Genomic DNA, 22,836 nt, shown 5'->3' with positions numbered 1-22,836 from the left:
TCCCCCAAAGTTCCCAATCCTTTGGAAAGTACTACCCCCCCGACCAGGGAATTTTTGGGGGGTAGATCAATTACCCCAGACCTAAATTTAGACCCTGGTTCCTGTGGTCGAAACACACAGTTTGTCAAAGGTGAAAAAGTGGCTTTTATCGACAGGTGTGTGCCTGTCCAATCAATTGAATTTAGTACAGGTGGAATCCAATCGAGGTGTAGAAATGTCTCAAAGATGATCAAAAGAAATGGGAGGCACTTGAGGTAATTTTTTTTTTTTTTTTTTTCTACTTTGTCACTGTAAGGTAGTGAGTGTAGATTGATAAAGAGAAGATGCAACATAAGCCTGCAACATAGAAAATTGAAGGGGTCTGAATAATTCTGAATGCACTGTATACCTCACTGTATACAGTATATTGTGTGTATAAACATACAATATACTGTATACTTCAGGCAGTAGAATTCCTCCTGAACATAACTGCACTAAGCTCAGCTGCATCTTCAGCCTTCAGCAGGACTATAAGCACTGCCTAGGTTACAGCTTCTCAGGGGGAACAGCCTCTGTGTTCACTCCTCACCTGGGAAACAGTGCTCTGCTCTCTCCACACTCATCCACTGAGAGAAAGAGAGGAGTGCACATGAAGAGCTGCAATGACAGAACCAACATCGAAGAAACAGGGATTTAAAAAGTGTCGGAGTGCCACTTTCAGCATTGATGGCTTTAGCTTCACCATCGGTAAGAGACTGTTACACAGTGTGTGTGTGTGTGTGTGTGAGAGAGAGAGAGAGAGAGAGAGAGAGAGAGAGAGAGAGAGAGAGAAAGAGCTTGGTGCTATTGTGTTGCTGAACAGTTTTTGTTCTTTACTTAATGTTTATCATATTTGAATTGGTGCTCACTTTCCTGGTACAATTTGCTCCATGTTTAGGTTATCTTCCTTCTTTGCTCCAAAAGAAAAAAAATTTATAAACTGGGGGCCCATTCAAGTCATTCAATTTTATCCTCTGTAATACATTATATGGCAAAAGTAGCCACCCCTGTCCACATATTTTAGTGCTTTTGTGTACTTTTCATTTGTGCCCAAATGGAAATAAAAAGAGGGAAATGTTAATGTTTTAACATACAGTGATTTTGGACAGTAGTGTTCTTCCAACTGTGATATCACCCATAAATTTAACAATAGTGTTTGAATTGTGGATGGGTTGACAGTCATGCATGAAGGGTGCATAAAGAAGGGGGCTTAGCGCACAGCCCTGGGGGACACCATTGCTCAAAGTGAGTGTAGGGATTTGTGTTTGCCCAGTCTGACATACTGGGGGCAGATGATGAGGAAATTCAGTATCCAGTTAGTTATGCAAGGAGTTAGTACGAGTGTGTGGTATGATAGTATTAAAAGCCAAGCTGTAGTCAACAAAAAGCACCCTGATGTAGGTGTTGTGTCTTTCCAGGTGAGAGAGCTGTATTGATAGCCACAGATAGCGTCCTCAGTCAATTTGTTTGATCAGCTGGGACAGTATCTTTGACATGGGTGAGTAGCAGTTGTTCAAAGCATTTTGAAAGGGCATGAGTAAAAGGAACTGGCCGACATTCATTGGGACAGGTTAACAGAAGTTTTTTGACAACAGGCATGATGATGGTGGATTTGAGGCCTGCAGGCACTATGCATAAGTATAGAGAGTTTGAAAATGTGTGTGAATACCTCTGCTGGCTGATCCGCACAGGGCTGGAATTCACGCCTTGTGGAGGTCTATGTGTCCACCAACAGTTTGAAACTGTCTCAGAACACTACTATATATATATATATATATACATACATACATGGTATATGTTTGTAGTCACATTTGTAGAATATGACTCATTGAACTTTACAGCATGTGTATGTGTGTGTGTATGTGTGTGTGTAAGTGTGTCTGTGTTTACAGGTTGCTGTCTCTATGGGAACCGGAAGAGACAGGAAATGACTGTGACATAATTTTCACTGGTGCAAATAAATGTCAGTGTGTGTTGTCAGTTGCTAGGGTGCTGAGCTCAGGGAGCCATTATCACTAATGAAGTGGCCTCTGCCACAGAGTGTAATCTGGCTGTTCATTATCTCCTTCCTTTACTGATTCCAGATGTACTCCCCATCCACACACACACACACACACACACACACACACACACACTGTACCTATTCATCCTTTTCTCTCTCTGGGTGCCTTCCATCAAAAATTTGAGGTGTCAGGTGTCCATTTGCGTCTTAGATCTGTCTGTATTTATTTTGTTACAGAAGACATTAATTTACTTATTCTTCAGTATTCAGGTGTAACATTATTTCAGAATCTTAATTGGTTTAGTGGTGATTTTAACTATCGTATCCTTTGTTTTAAATATCACAACCACCAAGAATACTAAATAAACTGGATGAAACCTTATAGGATATGTGGTTACTATTTACAATTGCCAACAAGTTAAGTTTAAGAGTGCAGCTTTAATATGTCAATTCACTCACATACAGTCCTGCACACCCTCACAAGTGTTTTAAGGTACAGTATCTGGCTGATTAGACCTTTGCATAGGCTGAAGTGGAGCACAGGTATCCTGGGAATGTACTAGTACTGAAACTGAATGTACTAGTATGGATAATAAAGGTGCAGGTTGTCCCCCTTTAACAGGTGCAATAGGAGTGTCCTGATTGGTTTGACTGTTTTCGGACTTTTGGAACGTGTTTGGACTCTTTGTTTGGACTTTTGGTTTATTTCCTGTTTTATTTTGAAGTAACTTTCCTTGTGTGTCTAATGTTGTTTTACCTTTCTTTGTCTTGATTGTCTGCCCTGCCCTAATGTGTTTCACCTGTGTTCAATTACCCTTGCCTCCCTTCTGTATTTAAGTCTTTGTCTTCCCCTCTTTCTTTGTCAGTTTCTCTTTTGTGAGGCTAATGTTTGTTCCTGGTCAATCCCCCTGATTTTTCCTCATGTTCTTGAGTTTTGCCAGTATATTGGACATTCTAAGTTCTGCTTTCCAGTTCCTCAGTTTTTGCTTATCTTTTGTAATTAAATTACATTTTGTACCAACCAGCTTTTTGTTCTCGTCTGCCTTTGGGTCCACAAATCCTTTACACCATAACAAGGAGAGGGTGGGAGATGTCAATCAAACACAATCTGTACACTCCAACACAGTCCCAAATAAATGAAAATTGTAGGGTTGAATTGTGATTGTTTTATATCTTACATACATAATCCTTTAACCTTCTAATTTACATTACTACTGAGGTAATTAAATGACAGAAATTTTAATTCTTCTCTATACAGTTGCCAACGAGGCGGGGGAAAGCAACCGTTGTCCACTGGCCCACTTTGCACGTGAGTTCACCAAAGTCTCAGTTGTCTCAATTTCAAGTTCAGCTCTGGAAATTAAGCCATTGTTATCATGAGATGGTGTTGTTGAACAGAAATGAAAAGCAAGCAAAGGATGTTTGTTTGTATATTCAGGCTCACGGTCCCAGAATGCATTATGCACTGCTGTCACAGCTGGCATTGGTATCACTGATCACAAAGGAATCCTGATCAGCTCTTCCAGTGCTGAAGAGATCCTGGCTGATGAGCTGCCAATCCCTGATTCACCTGACGCCATGGAGAAGACTGCTATCAGGTCTCACATACACACAAAAAAACCCAACACACATTTACTCCGAAAGAAACACATAAACTGGCGTTTGTTTCTCCTTATAATTATTGTCAGGTTTACACCACCTAAGACATTTAATACTGACACAAAGAAGAGAAAGACAAGAGCGTTATTTCTTACTCGCGAGGAGAACGGACAGAGATATGCTCAGTTACAATCTCCAACCCGCTCTGAGCATATTCCGCCGTCTCCTCTCTTTTTATTATCACGCCAGGCATTCCAGGCATTCCTTAGTTACAAGTCATTGCTTATCTTAAAGAACTGAGAATCACACAAAAGCAATATGACGGGTGCCTGATGATACATTGTTCAAATGTTCATCCCATGATGTAGAAGTAGAACAATCAGGCTCCAGTCTGCTCTGTGCATCGTGATCCCCTTTATCAGCTACTCCCTGTAACACAACTTCATCACAAGACAAACTGTATGCATGGTTATTATCATATGACAAACTATATGCATGATTATAGGACTGTAAAGCAGGATACATGGTTAATTAGTAAATATGAGATAAATTCATATATACAATTATTCCAACATTTCCCTCCTGTTTATCACATATTTGCTCAAATTCTCATATCACTTAGGCAACCACTTCAAAAGATTTTCAGTTGTAAGATCATTTTTATGAACACAAATATGCTTACACCCAGAGAGTCTCCTGAGAGATTACTTTACACATAATCTCCAGGGTTAGGGAGTAGGTCAGGTACTCCATAGTACGTCGTTTCAGCATCGTCATCCTCACTATTGGTATCACCATCAGATCCTTTACCTAATAGTGGATACATTTGTGCTATTTGGTTTTCCATGGGTGAGATGGCTGTGGTAATAAGACGATTTAACAATGAACGTAAGCAGGGAATAAAACAACATCCACATAAGGTTAAGACAGCAGCAAATACTGCTATTGAGACCAACACAGAGGATACCAGAGTTCTATATTTCCCAAACGCATCCATCCAAGAATCCCACATCGTGGTATCTACCCCTGAGTGGTCTTTCATTTTGCCATTTAGAGTTCGAAGGCCCTCTATAGCTTTGGTGAGGCTGCCATCAGCAGCAGTGTTATTAGGAATGAATGTGCAGCACCGTTCACCGAACATTGCACACACTCCTCCTTTTTCCGCCAAGAGCATGTCAACCGCTATTCTGTTCTGGAAAGTCATGAGTGACGTTGCAGCTAGTTGACCATGTACCGCCTCGAACCCAGCTTCTGTCCAATTTCCCAATTTCTGAACGTTATAGTGGATGTAATTTATTCTGTCTACGTTTTTATTAATTGTACACCACCAACAAATTGATGATTCAAATCCAGCAGCCACCTGATCAACCAATTTGTACTCGTCAGGTACCCCTCTTGGCACCCCAATAGCATCAATTTATGTAGGATTGTTGTCTGATCGCCATCCGCTGCTCTTTTCTTTAGATGCCACTGTTGGGGCATCTTGGCATTTAGATTTTTTGTTAAGTCTTTTACTGATATGGGATATATAGATACAGGTAACAGTCACTAAGGCATACAATCCTGTTACATTTGCAGGGAAGCTGTCAAATATCCTGTCATCCCCACACCACCACCATATGTCTCCTCGAGACACAGGCTTGAAATTGGCTGTTGTGATTATGCCTTCAGTGCACTCAGATTCAGAGAGATTACTTAGATATTGGCCACTACCAGTCATGTTAACGCATGTAAAATTACCAGGTGCCACCTTTTTAGAGAACACAGGTTTCTTTGCTGTTGCCTTGGTGACGGGAAAAACAGAATCCCAGCTGCTACATGTGGAATTTGGATTTGTTTTGTTCATAACTTCAACCACACACTGTTGTGGTATTATTGCAGGGATTACTTGCAGAAGTGGCCTAGGATTCATGCACACCACACAGTCTCTTTTAGACATATTTGCTCTACCATAAGTAACCAATTGTTGCTTTGTCCCGAAACTCCTGTAGTAACCCTAAACCATTCATCGACATCTTTCCCTTCAGCCTTAAAGACCTTGATTGCCGTATAATTATTGGTTATTGGCACATCACTCTGCTCCATGGTGTTATTTACACACCAAGGGTAATATGGATCTATCCTGGAGTGTCTGGCCCACAATAAAAATGTAAAACATGACGTTCCGTTTAAGGTAGCGTTGGGAACAGGGTAGGGACCGGCAGGTAAGGATACTGTTAACCCTAAACTTGCACCGTTGTGTGTTAAGGTTATTTTATCCTTGAAATATTTTGCTGACGTTTCCGACCCTGGTGCCCAATATTGGCTTTCGTCAGTGATTAGAGTATTCCAACTTACATCTAAAACATTGCTGGTTAAGTACCACCAGTGATATTCCCTTCCTTCCCCTGTAGTTGGAGTCGGCTGGTTGTTACCCCAAAATCCCTTGAGGTTTTTTATAGGAAAGGTTAGAACAGTGCTGGTGTTGGGAGCTACAGTTACACGGATGGCATTATCATATGTCCACTCTACTATCCAAGGTACGCTATCCCACCCATGATCTGTGCTACGCCTGCTTCTTTTGTGGGTTGTATTTTGCTGTGTTAGATTAAGAGTCTTATTTCTAGTTGGTCATTCCTTCGGTGGTTCCCATAAGTACCACACAAGCAGAAAGGTTAGAATTAGGAACAGTGTCACCATCCAACCTCGAACAGCGTTCTTTAACCCATTGGGAGTCATTGCGGCTGAAATATTTCCTCCTCTACTGGGTTCGGTGTCTTATAAAATCTTCACTGACTTTCGGGTCTATCCAGTCTCTACACGTCTGGATCCACCCTATTATCAGTCTTTGGCTCACCTCCCCTATCGGAGCTTTCAACCGAAATGACCTTTTTGCAATGGGTCAGATGAATCCAAGTTGATCTTTCTGCTATTTTTACCGCAGTGGGAGTTGTTAGCAATACTTGATAGGGTCCTTCCCACTTGGGTGAGTGCCAGTGTTTCTTCTTTATACTTTTTACTAGCACCCAGTCTCCCGGTTCCACTAGCCCTGCACTTTGTGGATGATAAGCACAGTGATTTTTTAAGTCGATATGGAACATTGTTCCAACCTTTTTGACGATCTGGTTGACAAAATGAGTTCCGTTATCACTATATATTCTTTCAGGGATCCCATACCTTGGTATGATATCCTTGCACAACGCTTTAGCCACCGTTAGTGCATCAGGGTGTTTTGTGGGGAAAAGTTCAGTCCATTTTGAAAACACATCAACTATGACTAGACAATACTTTTTCCCCTCACTTTGGTTTAATTCTATAAAGTCCATGTGGATTATTTGAAACGGATATTGGGCTGTGGGGAAACGGCCCCTTCGTGGTCTTAGGTTTCCTTGTGGGTTATGCTTTGCACAAGTTAAACATGCTCTACAAAAATTTTTTGAATAAGAGTTAAAGCCATAGGTAGTAAAGTATTGATGTATCTGTCCTACCATCCCTCCTGTTGAGACATGTGTTACACCATGGCTCAATATAGCCGCCCACTTGTATAAATTTTTTGGTAGGATAGGTTTATTCACAGGTCATACATATGTGCCCTTGTATAGTTTTGCTCCATTTTTTATCCAAGTGTCTTTCTCTGATTGTGGACTTTGGTGTTGCATTTCTTCTAGTATTACATCATCTAGTTTTTTATCTTCCTCCAGAGACAACACTTCGAGCTGTCCTTCAGCGGCCGCTTTTGCGGTCTTATCTGCGAAAGCATTTCCCAGGGAAACTTCATCTGTCCCTGATGTGTGTGCTGCACATTTACATACCGCCAATGTTTTGGGTAACTGAACTGCCTGTAATAGTTCTTTCAACAGGGTGGCGTGTGTTACTGGTTTCCCAGTCGAGGTCACCATGCCTCTGTTCTTCCAATATTGTGCAAAGGTATGTACTGTAGCAAACTGGCTGTCAGTGTAGATTGTCGCATCTTTATCTTTCATTAATTTGCATGCTTCTGTCAGTGCTATGAGCTCAGCAGCTTGTGCTGAGAGATGTGAAGGTAGTTGTTTAGCTTTTAGCACTTTATTTTGAGTCACTACTGCATATCCAGTCTGCGTTTTGCCTAGGTCATTCTTCTTGGACGACCCGTCCACAAATAGAACTTCCCCTCCTCCTAAAGGTTGGTCTTTTAGGTCAGTTCTGCTTTTTGCTGTCTGTTCGGCTAATTCCTGACAGTCATGTCTTACTCCTTCTTCTGGGAGTGGTAACAAAGTGGCAGGATTTAGATCTTTTATTAAATACAGTTTGTGGCAAGCAAATTGCCTTTTCCTTTTCTTTTCTTTTTTCCATCTCAATGACAAAAACATCTTGTGCACATACAAAAACCTTCTTTTTCATCGCTCTTCCCCTACATACTTTTTCCATTGATTACACTCACTTGAGTTTTACCGACCAATCATCCATCTACGAGCAAGATACCACATCAATTTACACAAGGGAAAGTTGTTGGATTGACACATCTTGCACATACAATCTATTTCAGTTTCCAAAACACACTTTATCCATCTCGTCTTTAATCTCTTCAGCTTTCAGACAACATTCTTCTAGTTTCATTTACAAATCCTTTACATGTTTAACTTTCCCGTCCCTCAGGACAAGTTCAAACATCCTGCTCTTCTTCTTTCCTACGCTTTCTTTCCCCTTCCTCTCTCTTTCCTGCCATCTTCATCCAAAATTCCAATGTCACTGTATTCCTCTTTTTCCCTTTTCTTGGGATCATTTTTTGTTTTTTTGTGATTATTTCGGTCTTTAGCATGGCTATTTTTTGAGTGCTTAGTCGGCCCTCAAATCCATATTTTGTTATCCATTTATCTAGGTGTTTTATTTTACTTGGATCCTGTTTCTCAACATATTTCCAATCTTTACATGATAACTCTTCCTTTGGGGTTGGTTTGCCCCTTTCCCATTTTACCTTCTTATTTTTATTTTATTTTATTTATTTATCTATTAATATATTTATTTATTTATTTCTTTACTTATATTTTTTCTTTTTATGCTTTGTTGCTTGGAATCGTTGGGACGTCTCCCAAGGTTTTAACTTTGCTGGTATTTATCTCCCTAGGTACTTTAATTTTGTTCAGGTCTGACTCTCTAAAATTTTTTTCTTCAACTTTTGTACAGAAAGTTCTTTTCCCTAACTCGAGATTTAGTTGTTTCTTGTATTTTAGAGAATTTGGGCCAGTCCTGTTAACACCTAGGGTGTTCTAAAGACTGGGTTTTTTTCTGTCAGCAGGACAGCAGTTCAATTCCCTGTTGTGGTAATTCTCACTTCAACTCTTTCGAGTGGAGAATTCTTGCCTTTGCATCCACAAGAGGTTTGCTGTTTACGTTCCCACTGTTTTATATGAGACAAAATACCTAGTGGTATTTTAATCTCCATACACTCAGTCATTCGTACACAGTTTGTTTTTCCACGGAATTTTACGGGACTCCGCTGCCCATTATTGTTACGGATTATCTCGGACTCCGTCGTCCTTCTTTTACCTGTCAGTGCCTAGGATTTACAGGGTTTGTTACAACGCGCAATGACCCTCAGTCAGTCGCTTGTTTTTAACCAAACTGTACTCACCGCTGTTGTCCTTCCCCTCTCGGAATACCGTCAACCATCAGATCCCAGCCGGCGGGTAAACATCCAGTCCTGGAAAAGGATTTCAAGAGCTCATACTATAGAGCCCTGCTGTGGCCACAGTCTTTTCTGGAGTCCACCCTCCCGCTGGAATCCTCAGGTCTATTGGTATCCGGCTCGAAGGACCAAGTAATGTCAGGTTTACACCACCTAAGACATTTAATACTGACACAAAGAAGAGAAAGACAAGAGCGTTATTTCTTACTCACGAGGAGAACGGACAGAGATATGTGTGGCACCCTGGGCATTTCATGAGTTAAGACTGTTCCCAGAATTGTGTTTAGATTAGTTTATGTTATTAACCTGGCCCCCCCACCATTATTTTTCTGATTATTATTATTATTTTTTTAATATTTGTGTAAATAGAAGAAAACTCACCTGATTTCAGTTTGGTTTAGTTATACTACTTCTCACCAATAGATGGCGGTAGCAGCTGGTAATTTGAATGACTGACGCTGTAAACCTTCGTTAAGGAAGTCCGCTCAGTCATATCACAGACAGTCGTAGTTACAGCAGCGTTGAAAACTCAGACTGTCTTTCTGTTTGGTTGCAGGTGAGATAAGTACACAAGTAGTACAATAAATAGTGATGGTAAGGGTTTGTTGTATTGGTGTTTTGCATGTGTATTGAGCGGTGCAGGGAGAGGGCAGCTGAAACTAACTTCGGCCGCGATGTTAGCATGGCGGCGCAACTAACTTCGGCCGCGATGTTAGCATGGCAGCTTGCTGGTTTCACGGCCGTAGAGTAAGGTTTGACTTGACGCGGTAAAACCTTAGTTAAGGAAGTCCGCTCAGTCATATCACAGACAGTCGTAGTTACAGCAGCGTTGAAAACTCAGACTGTCTTTCTGTTCGGTTGCAGGTGAGCATTCCTGATTAAAACAATAAAATTCCTGTTGCACTTGGATCACCAGTGTCGACAGTCAGTGTGTAACATTATTTGGCGAGCCAGGAGGGACTGTTAGGACAGCCGAGAGTCCCTTCCCAAGAGACGAACCTAGAAAAGTACGTTCAGCGAAAAATCCAAGATGGAGCAACTTCAGGACGAGATCAGTGCAGTGCTGTGGACGCTTGTGAAATCAGAGCTCATCACAGTGTGTCAGCATCTACAGTGCAGCGAGCCAGCAGGGGACGGATTCAGAGAACAGTCTCATCGGGCCCTAATTCGTCTGGCCGAGGGCACTTTGGATGAGATGGAAGAGAGTGAGGAGCCTCAGGTGTTCCAGCAGTTCATGTATGATCTCCAATTATTCCTCCAGTCATTATGAGACCAACCTTCAGATGAAGCAGACACACAACCAGCAGCACCTAGTGAAATCGAGAGACGGAAACAAGAGTATGGACAGCTCCAGCAGGCTCAGGCAGAGGCATGTCGGGCTCTAGAGGAGAAGATAGGAGCTTTGGGGGCCCAGTTTAGCAGCATGGCAGTAGTGAAGGAAAGGGAAGCCAATCAGCCTACACCCCTCACAGCACCAGAAGTGACTTTGAGGAAAGAGTTCCGGATTTGGGGCCAAATAGGGGAGGCTGGACAGAAAGACAAATTATCTTTCACCAGCTTGACCAATCAGATCGTGTCTGGGCTCAAGAAGGGCTACTCAGAGACTGAAATAATCGAGGCTGTGATTAAAGCTGTAAGCCCTGGCCTTCACCTTCGAGACCTGCTGGAGGTGAAGCGAGACCTCACACTTCCCGCATTAAAAACCATATTGAGAGGACATTACAAAGTTGACTCATCATCAGACCTGCTCCACAGACTCATGAACATTGCCCAAGATCCCAAAGAATCTGCCCAGGGTTTTCTGTTCAGGGCAATAGAGCTCAGGGAGAAACTGCTCTGGAAGTCTGGTGATGAGGACAAGGGGGAACAATTCAGTTCAGACTTAATCCAGCGTAAATTCCTTCGCTCATTAGAGACTGGTCTGTTCAGCGAGGCAGTGAAGTTTCAGCTGAAACCTCACCTTAGCAACCCCAGAGTCACAGAGGAGGTACTGATTGAAAAAATGAATGAGGCTGCCAGTCTTGAGCTAGAGCGACAAAATAAGCTCAAGAGAAACACTGCAGTCAAGCCACCTAGAGTAAACGAGATACACACAGAGCTGCGAGCTAACCACAGCCAGTTGCCCCCCAATAGTGAAACAGATACAAATGATGAAACACAGACAAAAGTAGGGAATATAGTCTCCACAAAGAAAAAACAAGGACAGAGTAAAGGACCAGATCCAGAGACGGTGAAACTTATTGAGGGCCTCAGGGCTGATGTTCTTGAAGTGAAGAGAATGTTCAGTGAAACATTAGAAGCAACAAAGTCAAGGCCAAGCACAGACACCCGGCCATCATCAGCTGCAAGAGGGGCTAGAGGATGTCAGGTATGCAGAGAGGCTCAGGCAGGTGACTCATGTAGACACTGCTATCGATGTGGACAGGAAGGCCACCTTTCTCGTGGCTGCAGGCAGGGCAGATGCACGCAGGGAAACGGGAGGGGGTTGCTGAGCCGGGACCCACAGTAGCCCTTCCACCTTCCAGGTCCCAAGTTAACCCTGTGTCTCTGCAAAATACCCCCTCACGTTCACAAAAGCCACCAAGTGATCACACAGACACTCTCTATGCCACCCCACAACCAGCCAGCAAACCCCAAAATGACACACACACCAGCTACGTGCCCTCACAACGCCAAAACAAGCTCATCAGTCTCATCGGAAGAAGATGCATGGTCCAGTGTCACCTAGACGCCGTACCAACTGAGGCTCTATGGGACACTGGAGCTCAGGCAAGTCTCATCAATAATGACTGGCGAAAACAACACCTCCCGCACAGCACTGTCAGGCCACTTATTGAACTTTTGGGTACAGAACCACTGGTAGCATTAGCTGCAAATGGGAGTGAAATACCGTATGACGGGTGGGTAGAAACAGAGTTTTATTTGGACTGTGACACACACCCAGAGACAAGACAAGACACTCCTAGTTCCCATGTTAGTGTCCAGTGATCCCAATGTTGCAGAAAAACCCATTATTGGATTCAATGTAGTTGAAGAAGTAGTGGGTAAATGGGGCAAGCGACAGTCAAAACCACAGAACATTCAAAGAATCAGCAGAATGTTCTCAATGTCGGTGAAAACAGCTAAAGCAGTGCTGAAATTACTACAGATACCAGATCCAAGCCAAAGTGTGGGTACAGTGCGGACAGGGAAAAGGGTAATACGCCTGGCTGCTGAACAGATAACCACCTCATACATCTGTGCACATGTGGGAGCCAGTTTGCTGGACAAAGCCTGCTGTTTGTTCCCGATGAGCTATCACAGCTACCCGAGGGTCTGGTCATCCAGGAGGGACTGGTCACTGTCAGCGAGTGGAGGTCGGTATACATCCCAGTCTCAATAGCCAACACCAGCAAGCATGATGTCACCTTAAGCCCTCACACCATTCTGGGACGCCTGGAAGAAATTAAAGCAGTGTACCCCATCACAGTGGATTCCTCTGATGAGACACCGGGGGCAGCAGAACAGAACACCTTGCAGCCTCCCGTCCAGCTAAATGAGGTAACCAGCAACCCACAGCACAGCCATGAACCACCTCAGTGGAATCCTCCTGTTAAACTGGACCACCTCGGCAAAGATCAGCAGGAGAGGGTGAAGCAGGTGTTAAGAGAGGAGTGTCATGCTTTTGCTTATGATGACAAGGACATTGGGTGCATTCCCACCTTAAACATGCACATCACACTGCACGACACTACACCTGTTCGTAAGACCTATATATCAGTGCCAAAACCCCTGCACCAAGAGGTGAAGGATTATCTCCAAGACCTCTTGAACCGCGGGTGGATTTCAGAGTCACGGTCATCCTACTCCTCCCCAATCGTCTGTGTTCGCAAAAAGTCAGGTGAACTGAGACTGTGCTGTGACTACAGAGAGCTCAACAGGAAATCTGTACCAGACAGGCACCCGATTCCCAGAATTCAGGATATGCTAGACTCCCTGCATGGCAGCTCCTGGTTTTCAGTCCTTGATCAGGGCAAAGCTTATCACCAGGGGTTCCTGGACCCTGAGAGTCGCCCCCTCACAGCCTTTATAACACCTTGGGGCTTGTATCAGTGGAACCGCATACCATTTGGCCTCAGCTCAGCCCCAGCAGAGTTTCAAAGGAGTATGGAGGACTGTCTGAAGGGTCTTATTGATGTCACCTGCCAGCCATATTTAGATGACAACCTAGTCCACTCTCCTTCATTCGACAGTCATGTGGACCACATCCGAGCTGTCCTGCAGAGATACCAAAAACATGGTGTCAAACTCAGTCCACAGAAAGTCTTCCAGCGAAAAGTTCGCTTCCTTGGACGGATGATATCAGAAAAGGGGTATACCATGGACCCAGCCGAAATAGCTCCTGTTCAGGCGCTCAAAGACCAACCACCATCGACAGTGGGGGAACTGAGCCGAGTTCTAGGTTTCCTCTCCTACTACAGGGCCTATATCCCAGACTTCTCTAAGGTGGCAAAACCTCTGTACCAGCTACTGACCCTCCCTCCAGACAGAGCCTCACCACCGGTATCCAGAAAAAAAGGAAAAGGGGTTAGTACAAGACAGAAGGGCCGGCCACCATCCAACACACCCATCAGTTGGACTCAGAGCCATCAGGATGCTTTAAATAAGCTGGCTGACTGTCTAACAGAGCCGCCAATTTTAGGCTATCCTGATTTTGCAGAGCCGTTCATACTCCACTGTGATGCCTCACAAGAGGGCCTGGGGGCTGTGTTATATCAGAGACAAGCAGGCAAGATGAAGGTCATTGCATATGGCTCACGGACATTAACACCCCCTGAGAAGAATTACCATATGCATTCCAGGAAACTGGAATTCCTGGCCCTAAAATGGTCAATTTGTGAACGCTTCCGAGACTATCTCTATTATGCACCACATTTTGTTGTCTACACAGACAATAATCCTCTAACATATGTCCTCACAACAGCAAAACTGAACGCAACAGGCCACCGCTGGGTGGGTGAACTGGCCGACTTTAACTTCACGATCAGATACCGACCAGGCCGGAGGAATGCTGATGCTGATGGACTGTCCCGGCTACCCCTCGACATTAACCAGTACATGGCCCAGTGCACAGTGGAGGTAGAGCAGGATGTTATCGTGGCTGCTGTGGAGAGCGCAGTGCTACAGAGAAAGAGCACCTTTCCTGAGACCACAGTAGTCAGCCAGATTGCCATCAGTTTAGTGCAAGACACCAGTGTCGGCAGTCAGTGTGTAACATATGCTCAGTTACAATCTCCAACCCGCTCTGAGCATATTCCATCGTCTCCTCTCTTTTTATTATCACACCAGGCATTCCAAGCATTCCTTAGTTACAAGTCATTGCTTATATTAAAGAACTGAGAATCACACAAAAGCAATATGACGGGTGCCTGATGATACATTGTTCAAATGTTCATCCCATGATGTAGAAGTAGAACAATCAGGCTCCAGTCTGCTCTGTGCATCGTGATCCCCTTTATCAGCTACTCCCTGTAACACAACTTCATCACAAGACAAACTGTATGCATGGTTATTATCATATGACAAACTATATGCATGATTATAGGACTGTAAAGCAGGATACATGGTTAATTAGTAAATATGAGATAAATTCATATATACAATTATTCCAACAATTATTTACCTTATCTGCTATATACTGTAAATGTATCATTTACAGTTACCATATGAAGTTGTAATGAAGGGAAATGTGTTGCAGCCTGACACCTTACTAATTTGAAAATAATCAAAAGAGTGATTACAAAAAAGACTAGTCTTATGCCACACTAGTGGCTCTGCAAAGCACAGCACTCATAGACATATACTGTATACATAGACATTGCATTGGTCGCTTCAGCCCCTTGCTGTGATATGTCAATGTTGCTGCCATATTGGATCGGACAAGACTGGTCTGTAAACAATTATGAGTAATGGAGGAGCTGTGGTTTTTTGGGATAAAAAACACTATAACATATTTCATAAGGAGGAGTGTGTATCAACGTTGGGTTTACAATGAACTGAATGACTTAAGTGGTGGAAAATAATTTAATGTACAGTACATGAAGTGAACAGAAAGCTTTTTACGTAAATACGCACATAAATGACCTCCTCTAATTGGCCAAGTTTTCCAATCTCTGAACAGTGCCCACCCCTGGCTCAACAGATACACAAATAACTTTTACTCCACATTAGACAGAGTAATGTGGTGGAAAAGTGACAGCATGCATAACTTGTAATTTTTGAGTGAAAAAAAAGCATTTGCGACTCATAGTGGAAGATTCGAGCAGTTGTAGTTAATCGCTTATGTTTGTGCTCCAAAAATATCCAGGAGAAAAAATGTATTTGCCAGAAAATATTCTACAGGTGTGTTAAAATACTGATTTGCAGATGTACATATTTTGTCTATGACTTCACATTGTTTGATATGGGTATATAAATGTGTTTTGCACCACATTTACTGGAGCACCTGTATCAAAAATGCGAATTTATGATTTTCTTCATTTGTGAGAACAGGATTTGTGCACTTACAGTGAAGAATTTGAGAAGGTGTAACTGTTGTGTTTCTGGGCGAGAAAAAAAATCTACTAGTATACAACTCCTAAATATTCAAACGATGCGCTGGCAGCAAGTCCACATAGCTCGTAGTTTTTTGCAATATATTTGTATATATTAGTATATTTTTATTGGTATATATATATATATTTTTTTTTTATTCTACGTCGTTGTTTCATCTGACAATGGAGAAAGTAATGTACACAAAGGAAGAACTCCTGCCTTTAAAGTTTACCAGATATGGAGTTAAACATCCCATACTGGCTGAGCTGAAGAAGCTGTACTGTGGATGCAGAGCCGGGGCTAAGCTAAAGGCTAGGAGATGGAGATGTAAGTCTTTTCTACCATCAATCCTCATGGGATATGTCAACTCCGTGGCTAACAAGTGTGATGAATTGGAGGCACTTGTGAAGAACCAGCGAGCATATCGTGAGTGTAGTCTCATGTGTTTCACGGAGACCTGGTTAAACGACAACACAGGATATTGAACTGTTGGCAGTTGGTCTGAGACCGTACTATGTACCAAGAGAGTTCTCACACATCGTCGCCATTGTTGTTTACATTCAACCACAAGCAGAGCCTGCAATCGTGTGTGACGTCATCCACTAGATGGTTGCGAGAGTACAGACCCAGCACCCTGATGCATTAATTGCAATATCAGGGGATTTTAACCATGTCACTCTCACCTCTCACCTGTCTGGCTTCACTCAGTATGTTGACTTTCCCACAAGGGAAAATAAGACACCGGTTTACAGTGATTTTAGAACAGCTATGGGGGTGCTGTTAGGAATAACATCTTGATGAGTCACTTACAGTGCGCCGTTTTCTCCAGGGCTCCACTGGTCTCTGGCTCTGCTCAGGTCCTTTCTCAGTCTTTAGAGAGAGGTGGAAGAAGACAGAAATTCATCTACATCCATTTTGTAAAAGAGTGTAACAACAGGCAGTCATTGAGAATACATGGTTTACAGCAAGTATGACAGACCAGCCGACTGGACAGTGGCCACAAATGCTGTCTTTGCTTTAGTAATTTTTCTGTTTGTCCAGGCCGCACTCCATCTTTCTTTTCAATCTTAAGGGAGAAGTGGAAAATGCATGGCCACTATGATTAGATAAAAGCATACCACCTATAAATCATGGTAAAAAAAAATAGAGAAAATAATGTATTTCATTTTACAATGAAATGAAAAAGTAGGGTACCTTTTTTTTCTTCGGCATCTAACATTCGTCCTCTGAGGAGGAATGGTGGATGGGTTTCTTTTTCCACCTCCCTCTGCCACACTCCTCATTGGTGTCAGTGGCCTTGATGAGCTCTTCTCTCTTGTTTAAGAGACTGTGTTCATTTTCTAGTCGAGTATAGAAAAACCATCAAATGAATTAATTTACATATAGGACATGGTTTGAATTGAAAGTATTTAGCAAACATTAAGATTTTAAGAAACAAAAATCCAGGTAGGGAATGAGGTATCTAGCAAACTAATAACGCTACAGACAACCAGCCGTTCATGCGTTAGCGATATAGCGATATGTTAACTTAGCAAACAATAACGTTTGTGTCATCGAAGGCTATTGACCTGTTGCTAAAATTACAAACATCACAAGCTGTAATTTTAAGCCTTTAGTGTATGTCAATAATGCTTTCATAGCACCTGTTTTAAAGTTATCATAAGCCAACTAGCTGTGATGTGACCACTAATTAACTCTCTTTATCTAGTGCAGCTGCGCATTATGTTTTCATAGGACAAATTTCTGATTAAGGATGATAAATGAAATTTCTGATATTTCCAATATTTTGGCTGGATAAAGATGCTTTCCCCACCGCACCAACACCTCTGTATACACATCCCAGTCTTTTGGGTTCAGTGTATTGGCAGACAATCCTCTACCGCTTAAATTAACTAAATTTAGGGGTCCAACGCCCAATGTGTTCTCTTCAAAAAATTCAAACAATCCAGACATGCATGGCACTGCTATTTTTTAGCACCTAACTGGCTGAAGTAATCCGACTCTTGCTTTGCAACACTAACTGTCAAAAATTCAAATTCATCTGCGCTGCAGAGCATGCGCACAGTACTCTCACAGCGTGCGACTTCACAGGAAGGACCTTGAGGGTGCAGGGTGGTAACATTAGGTCGTAAACAAGCATTTCCAGCTATGACACACCATAGACCAGGTCAATATAAAAGGTATTTGTGTAAAATGGACACTGAGATTCCAAGAGAAACCTCTCAAAGAAGGTTAAAAGTAAGTATTTTGAGTTTTTTTTTGTTTGTTTGTTTTGCTCCTGACTTTAGCTAGCTAGCAAGCCAGACCCTATACTAGCTAATATCACCTAGCTGTTAAAGTTACTTTAATACATTTGATTAATTCACTGAAATGAAACTAACACATCCATTACAGTACTTCAGGGCTTACAAATAATGTTGTGATGTTAGATAGCTCATAAAACTGACAACATATTTTTGCCACCTTAGGATAGAACACAAGCAAATCTGTGGGAGGATGAGCCCATTGCACAGCAGGTTAGATATTCTCTGTAGTTCATAGTCACTATAGCAGGTCTCCACCAGGATTTCTGTGTATAAAATCTATTGTAATCACTAATCAATTGCTTTTCTTAATTGCTATAAAATGTGCATGAAAAGTCCTATTTTTTTATTTATGTAGGGAGACATGAACTCCTCACATGATGATGCTGATGATATTGGCGGTGACCTCAAAAGTTACATAGGGGTATGTTGGCATTTTTTCCCTTATTGTTTTGTTAAGTTCATGGTTGCAATAACAGGTCTCCACAAGGGAGGTGAATGCATACAAAAATCTCATGAAATCATTAAGCACTTTTACTATTCATAGTAACTTTTCATGGATTTTTTGTAGTAGTTATGTTTTACGTTATTACATGTGTTGTGTCTAGGAAGACATCAGCTTCCCCTCAGATGATGATGCCAATAAAGCTGATGACATTGAAGGAGACCTCCAAACTAACCTGGAGGTAAGTATGCATTTTTCCCTTGTTATGTGAAGTTTAGATCAAAATAACAGGTGAATGTGTACAAAAATCATTAAGCACTGTTACTGTGTACATAGTTGTCATTTATGTTGTCATCCAGGGAAAATGTCTGCATGCTTACTGGGGGGCAGTTTTGCTGTATAGACGTGTACACTTTTTCACTTGCATTGTCTTCCCTGCCAACAGTAATGTATTTGTAGCACCCTCAAAGTGTTGTTTTTTATATTTTAGGAACCTTTCCATCTGAATGGTGGTGATGAGCCGATATATCCAGGGAGTGGCGTCACAAAAGACCAGACCATCTTGATGATGTTGGTCTTCATTCTGCATCATAGACTAAGTGGAGAAGGTCTCAGTGATTTCCACACAATGCTAGATATCCTGTTTCCTGCTAGATTGCCTGCCATAAAGTTCCTTTTTAAAAATGTTTTGTGTCCATCAACAATAGTTTTGAGATCCAATTCTACTGTGAATCTTGCCATGAGTACATTTTTAAGGACAGCAACTTACTCGGTATGTGTCAAGAATGCCAAAAACCTTTCAACACCACTGTAAATCTTAAGAATGGGTCCATCTTCATTTATCTACAACTAGCTGCTCAACTGAGAGATTTACTTGAGAACCAGGTGAAAAATTTGCAAACAATTATAACAAAAGTTCCTGGGTTTGGAATGAAATAATTCGCAATTTGATGGGGACATCATGAGAGGCTACATTCAAAATGGCACCACTGGAAAATGGGATCTCTCCTTACTTTGGAAATGTGAGGGAGTACCTGTCTTTGAGTCATTTCAGTATTCCTTGTGGCCAATTCAAGTCACTATCGATGAATTACCCCCTAGTATTAGGAAAGAACATGTCCTATTGTCCTCACTTTGGTTTGGAAAGTCTAAGCCAGTGATGAAAACATTTCTGAAGCCATTCATAGATGAAATGGAAAGTATGAAGGATAAGGGCCTGGAGTGGGTAGATGGTGATGTGATTCGTAAGAGCAGGGTGTTTGCGGTTGTTGGTACCTGCGATTCTGTCGCCAGACCATTGCTGAAACACAGTACACAATTTAATGGTAAGTATGGCTGTGACTGGTGTCTTCATTGTGGTGAGCAAGAGGCTAAAGGTCATGGCTATGTTAATGCCTACACTTACCTAGATCTATCTGCAGACTGTAGACATCTCCAGCAGTGGGAGGATGATGCAATTGAGGCCTCATGGGAGGGCTGTCCTGTTTGAGGTGTGAAAGGCCTGTCCCCTCTTTCCTGCCACTCTTTAACATCATAACCATTTTTGTACCGGATTATATGCATGCAGTTCTCTAAGGTGTTGTGTGGCAATTTCTTACCTTGTGGATAGACAGCTCCTATCATACTGAATGCTGGTACATTGGTACAAAACTAATTGTCCTGAACAGACAAATGCTTGCTCTGAATCCCCCCAAAGAACTTACTCGTACACCTTCTTCATTTGACAAAATGAAATTTTGGAAAGCTTCTGAGTTAAAAAAGTTGGTGTCTGTACTATTCAGTGGTTATCCTTAATGGTATATAACCTAAACAGTATCTTAATCACTGGGTACTTCTGGTTTATGCAATGTATACACTCCCAATGAGCAACATTCCTCGACAGTGCTTGGAAAGGGCGTATGTTGCTTTACACAAGTTTGTAATACAGGTAGAATTATTGTATGGTAAAGAACATGTCAGCTTTGATGTTCATCAACTTGTTCATTTAGTTGAGACTGTGAAGTTATGGGGTCCATTATGGTGCATATCTGCTTTTACACGTGAAGGCAATAAAATAACAATCTAATGCTTTATTTCCACGGCACCCAGTGTGTCCCCAGACAGATATGCCAAACATTTCTACTCTGGCGTGACATCCCTAGACGCATGAGTATGTATGTCAAAGAGAAAAATTTGGTTGTGTTTGAGTATTGCAGTCAGCTACTTAGGAAAATATCAGTCATAAGATATTTGGTTTTAGGTGATTTTCATATATTTGGTGCACCTACATTTTTACCACTCTTGCTCAGACAACATGCAGCTGTTTTAATGTGTTACCTAATGACGAGCCTGTACAATTTTTTTTAAAGATTTTTGTTCAAAGGCACACTCTACACAACTGCAGGATATACACGTATGTAGAAACGTGTCAATTCAGTGGCAGTGCTGTGTGATGGAAGCTTTATGCAAATTCAGGATTTTGCACTGTTGAAAATTGTCATTGTGCACTTACTGAGTGTACATGTAAGGAGATACCTATGATTTTTGGATACACTCTAAGAGTTAAACAGAGAGGTATGTTCAGAGATAGAAAGTTACGCATTTGTATTGGTTTTGTTACAGATGTCAATGAAAGACAAGAAACTATTGCTGTTACAGCTTCGTCCCTATGTAAAAAATGTGTTTTATTAACAGTCAATGAGAGACAGTATGTCATTCCTTTAGTTAACATTGTTGAAACTGATATACACAGAGCAATTGTTGAGTGATATTTTACATTTTCAAATGCTGCAGACAATGTACAGTCCATATAAAGGTTCTATCCTATACTACAAAAAGTGATTTGTAATACAACGTAATATAATAACATTCATCATATTAAAAGATTTATACATCAGCTTGGCTTTATGCTTTTGGGGGTAAATCCATACTATTGTGTTTTAATAGAAGGCAAGTACACATTAAATGGTTTCCCATCCAAAAGATACTTGTGGAAGTGGATTTGATAGTGGACCTCGTTTTAGTAAAATTAGTTGTCTAATGTAGGTGAATAGATGACCAAAGAGTTTTCTGTTTGGATCATAGTAAACCAAAATAATACCATGGGAAATATACAAAAACTATGGTAGCTATGTAGCATCATTGATTGTGTTGTACAAAACCATGGTAGTAACATGGTTACCGTAAAGTGCCATGTTAAAACCATAGTAGTACCATAGTTACCAAAGAGTAACTGGACAAACCGGAGGCACACACATACACACACACACACACACACACACACACACACACAGAAAGGGAAACATAGAAAGGTAGACAGGTAGACAGACAGACGGGCAGATAGACATGTAGATAGACACACTTTCATTCAGGAAACATTTGGCTGTGAATTTCAGTTTGAAATCTAACTGACTCCATATTACATGTATTCTAATTGGTGGATTACTTTTGGAGCTCATTCTGATCGTTGGATTACCTTTAACCAGTGTTTTTCAGGTGCTACCTTTTTCAAAGAGAAAGACAGGTGGGCACCCGGTGAGACAGCATTGTCACCATGGCAACTTCTGAGTGGAGGGAGGGGGCACACATTTGGGTCAGATTACCTGATTAGAGACTCCTCTGATATCTGTGGTGTTTATCAACCACTTTACTGACATTTCTGCAATGATTTACACACATCTCAACTGGTTTCACTGGAAATATGTTTCAGTCCGGTTTTATTATTTGTCAGTTAATTTCAGTTTGTCATTATAACTGACACAGAAACACACATGAATACAGACAAGAAGAGAGGCACACAGACAGACATAGACAGGTACACAGACAGACAGATAGATAGACACACAGACATCAACGCCATCTACATTGTTCTCAGATCAACTTGTAGTCCCTCAAATTGTTTTCAGGTGAGATTGGACTGTATTTACAATATACATTTTACATTTAAAAATGGACTTAAGCCCTCATCTCCTCCAGTTTTTCTTTTTCCCATCTAATTTTTTAAAAGCACTGTACATCAGTTAATATGAGCTGCTTTTTCAGCCATTTTAGTATTGCATTGGCAATTTCCTTCAGCTATGGAACAATTTAAACCTTCAAAACTACCTCTCTCTCTCTCTCTCTCTCTCTCTCTCTCTCAGGAAAGTCAGAGGGTGTATAAATATATGGGTATATGATATAAGTATGATGGAAGTGACCTGGAAGCGTAAAATAGCCTACTACAAGGCATCCTTTGTGCCCTGACGATTCCGATGTCCCTTCAGGCCGTCCACTC

The 22,836-nt window shown here is 41.7% G+C and overlaps 1 protein-coding gene across 1 annotated transcript in view; it reads left to right on the top strand.

The window, feature by feature from the left end:
* The first annotated feature begins 641 nt into the window (after positions 1 to 641).
* Positions 642 to 22,836, top strand: part of LOC111239302 (calcium/calmodulin-dependent 3',5'-cyclic nucleotide phosphodiesterase 1C-like) — a 207,309-nt gene continuing 185,114 nt past the window's right edge. The window contains exons 1-3 of the mRNA XM_022769149.1: positions 642 to 726; positions 3,279 to 3,329; positions 3,459 to 3,618. Of these exons, the coding sequence (XP_022624870.1) occupies positions 642 to 726; positions 3,279 to 3,329; positions 3,459 to 3,618 (296 nt within the window). The remainder of the gene's footprint in view (positions 727 to 3,278; positions 3,330 to 3,458; positions 3,619 to 22,836) is intronic.

The sequence above is a fragment of the Seriola dumerili genome, unplaced genomic scaffold (assembly GCF_002260705.1).
Source record: "Seriola dumerili isolate Sdu_G_001 unplaced genomic scaffold, Sdu_1.0 BDQW01002262.1, whole genome shotgun sequence".
Taxonomy (NCBI): Eukaryota; Metazoa; Chordata; class Actinopteri; order Carangiformes; family Carangidae; genus Seriola; species Seriola dumerili.
This window is presented reverse-complemented; position numbering and strand designations above follow the sequence as displayed.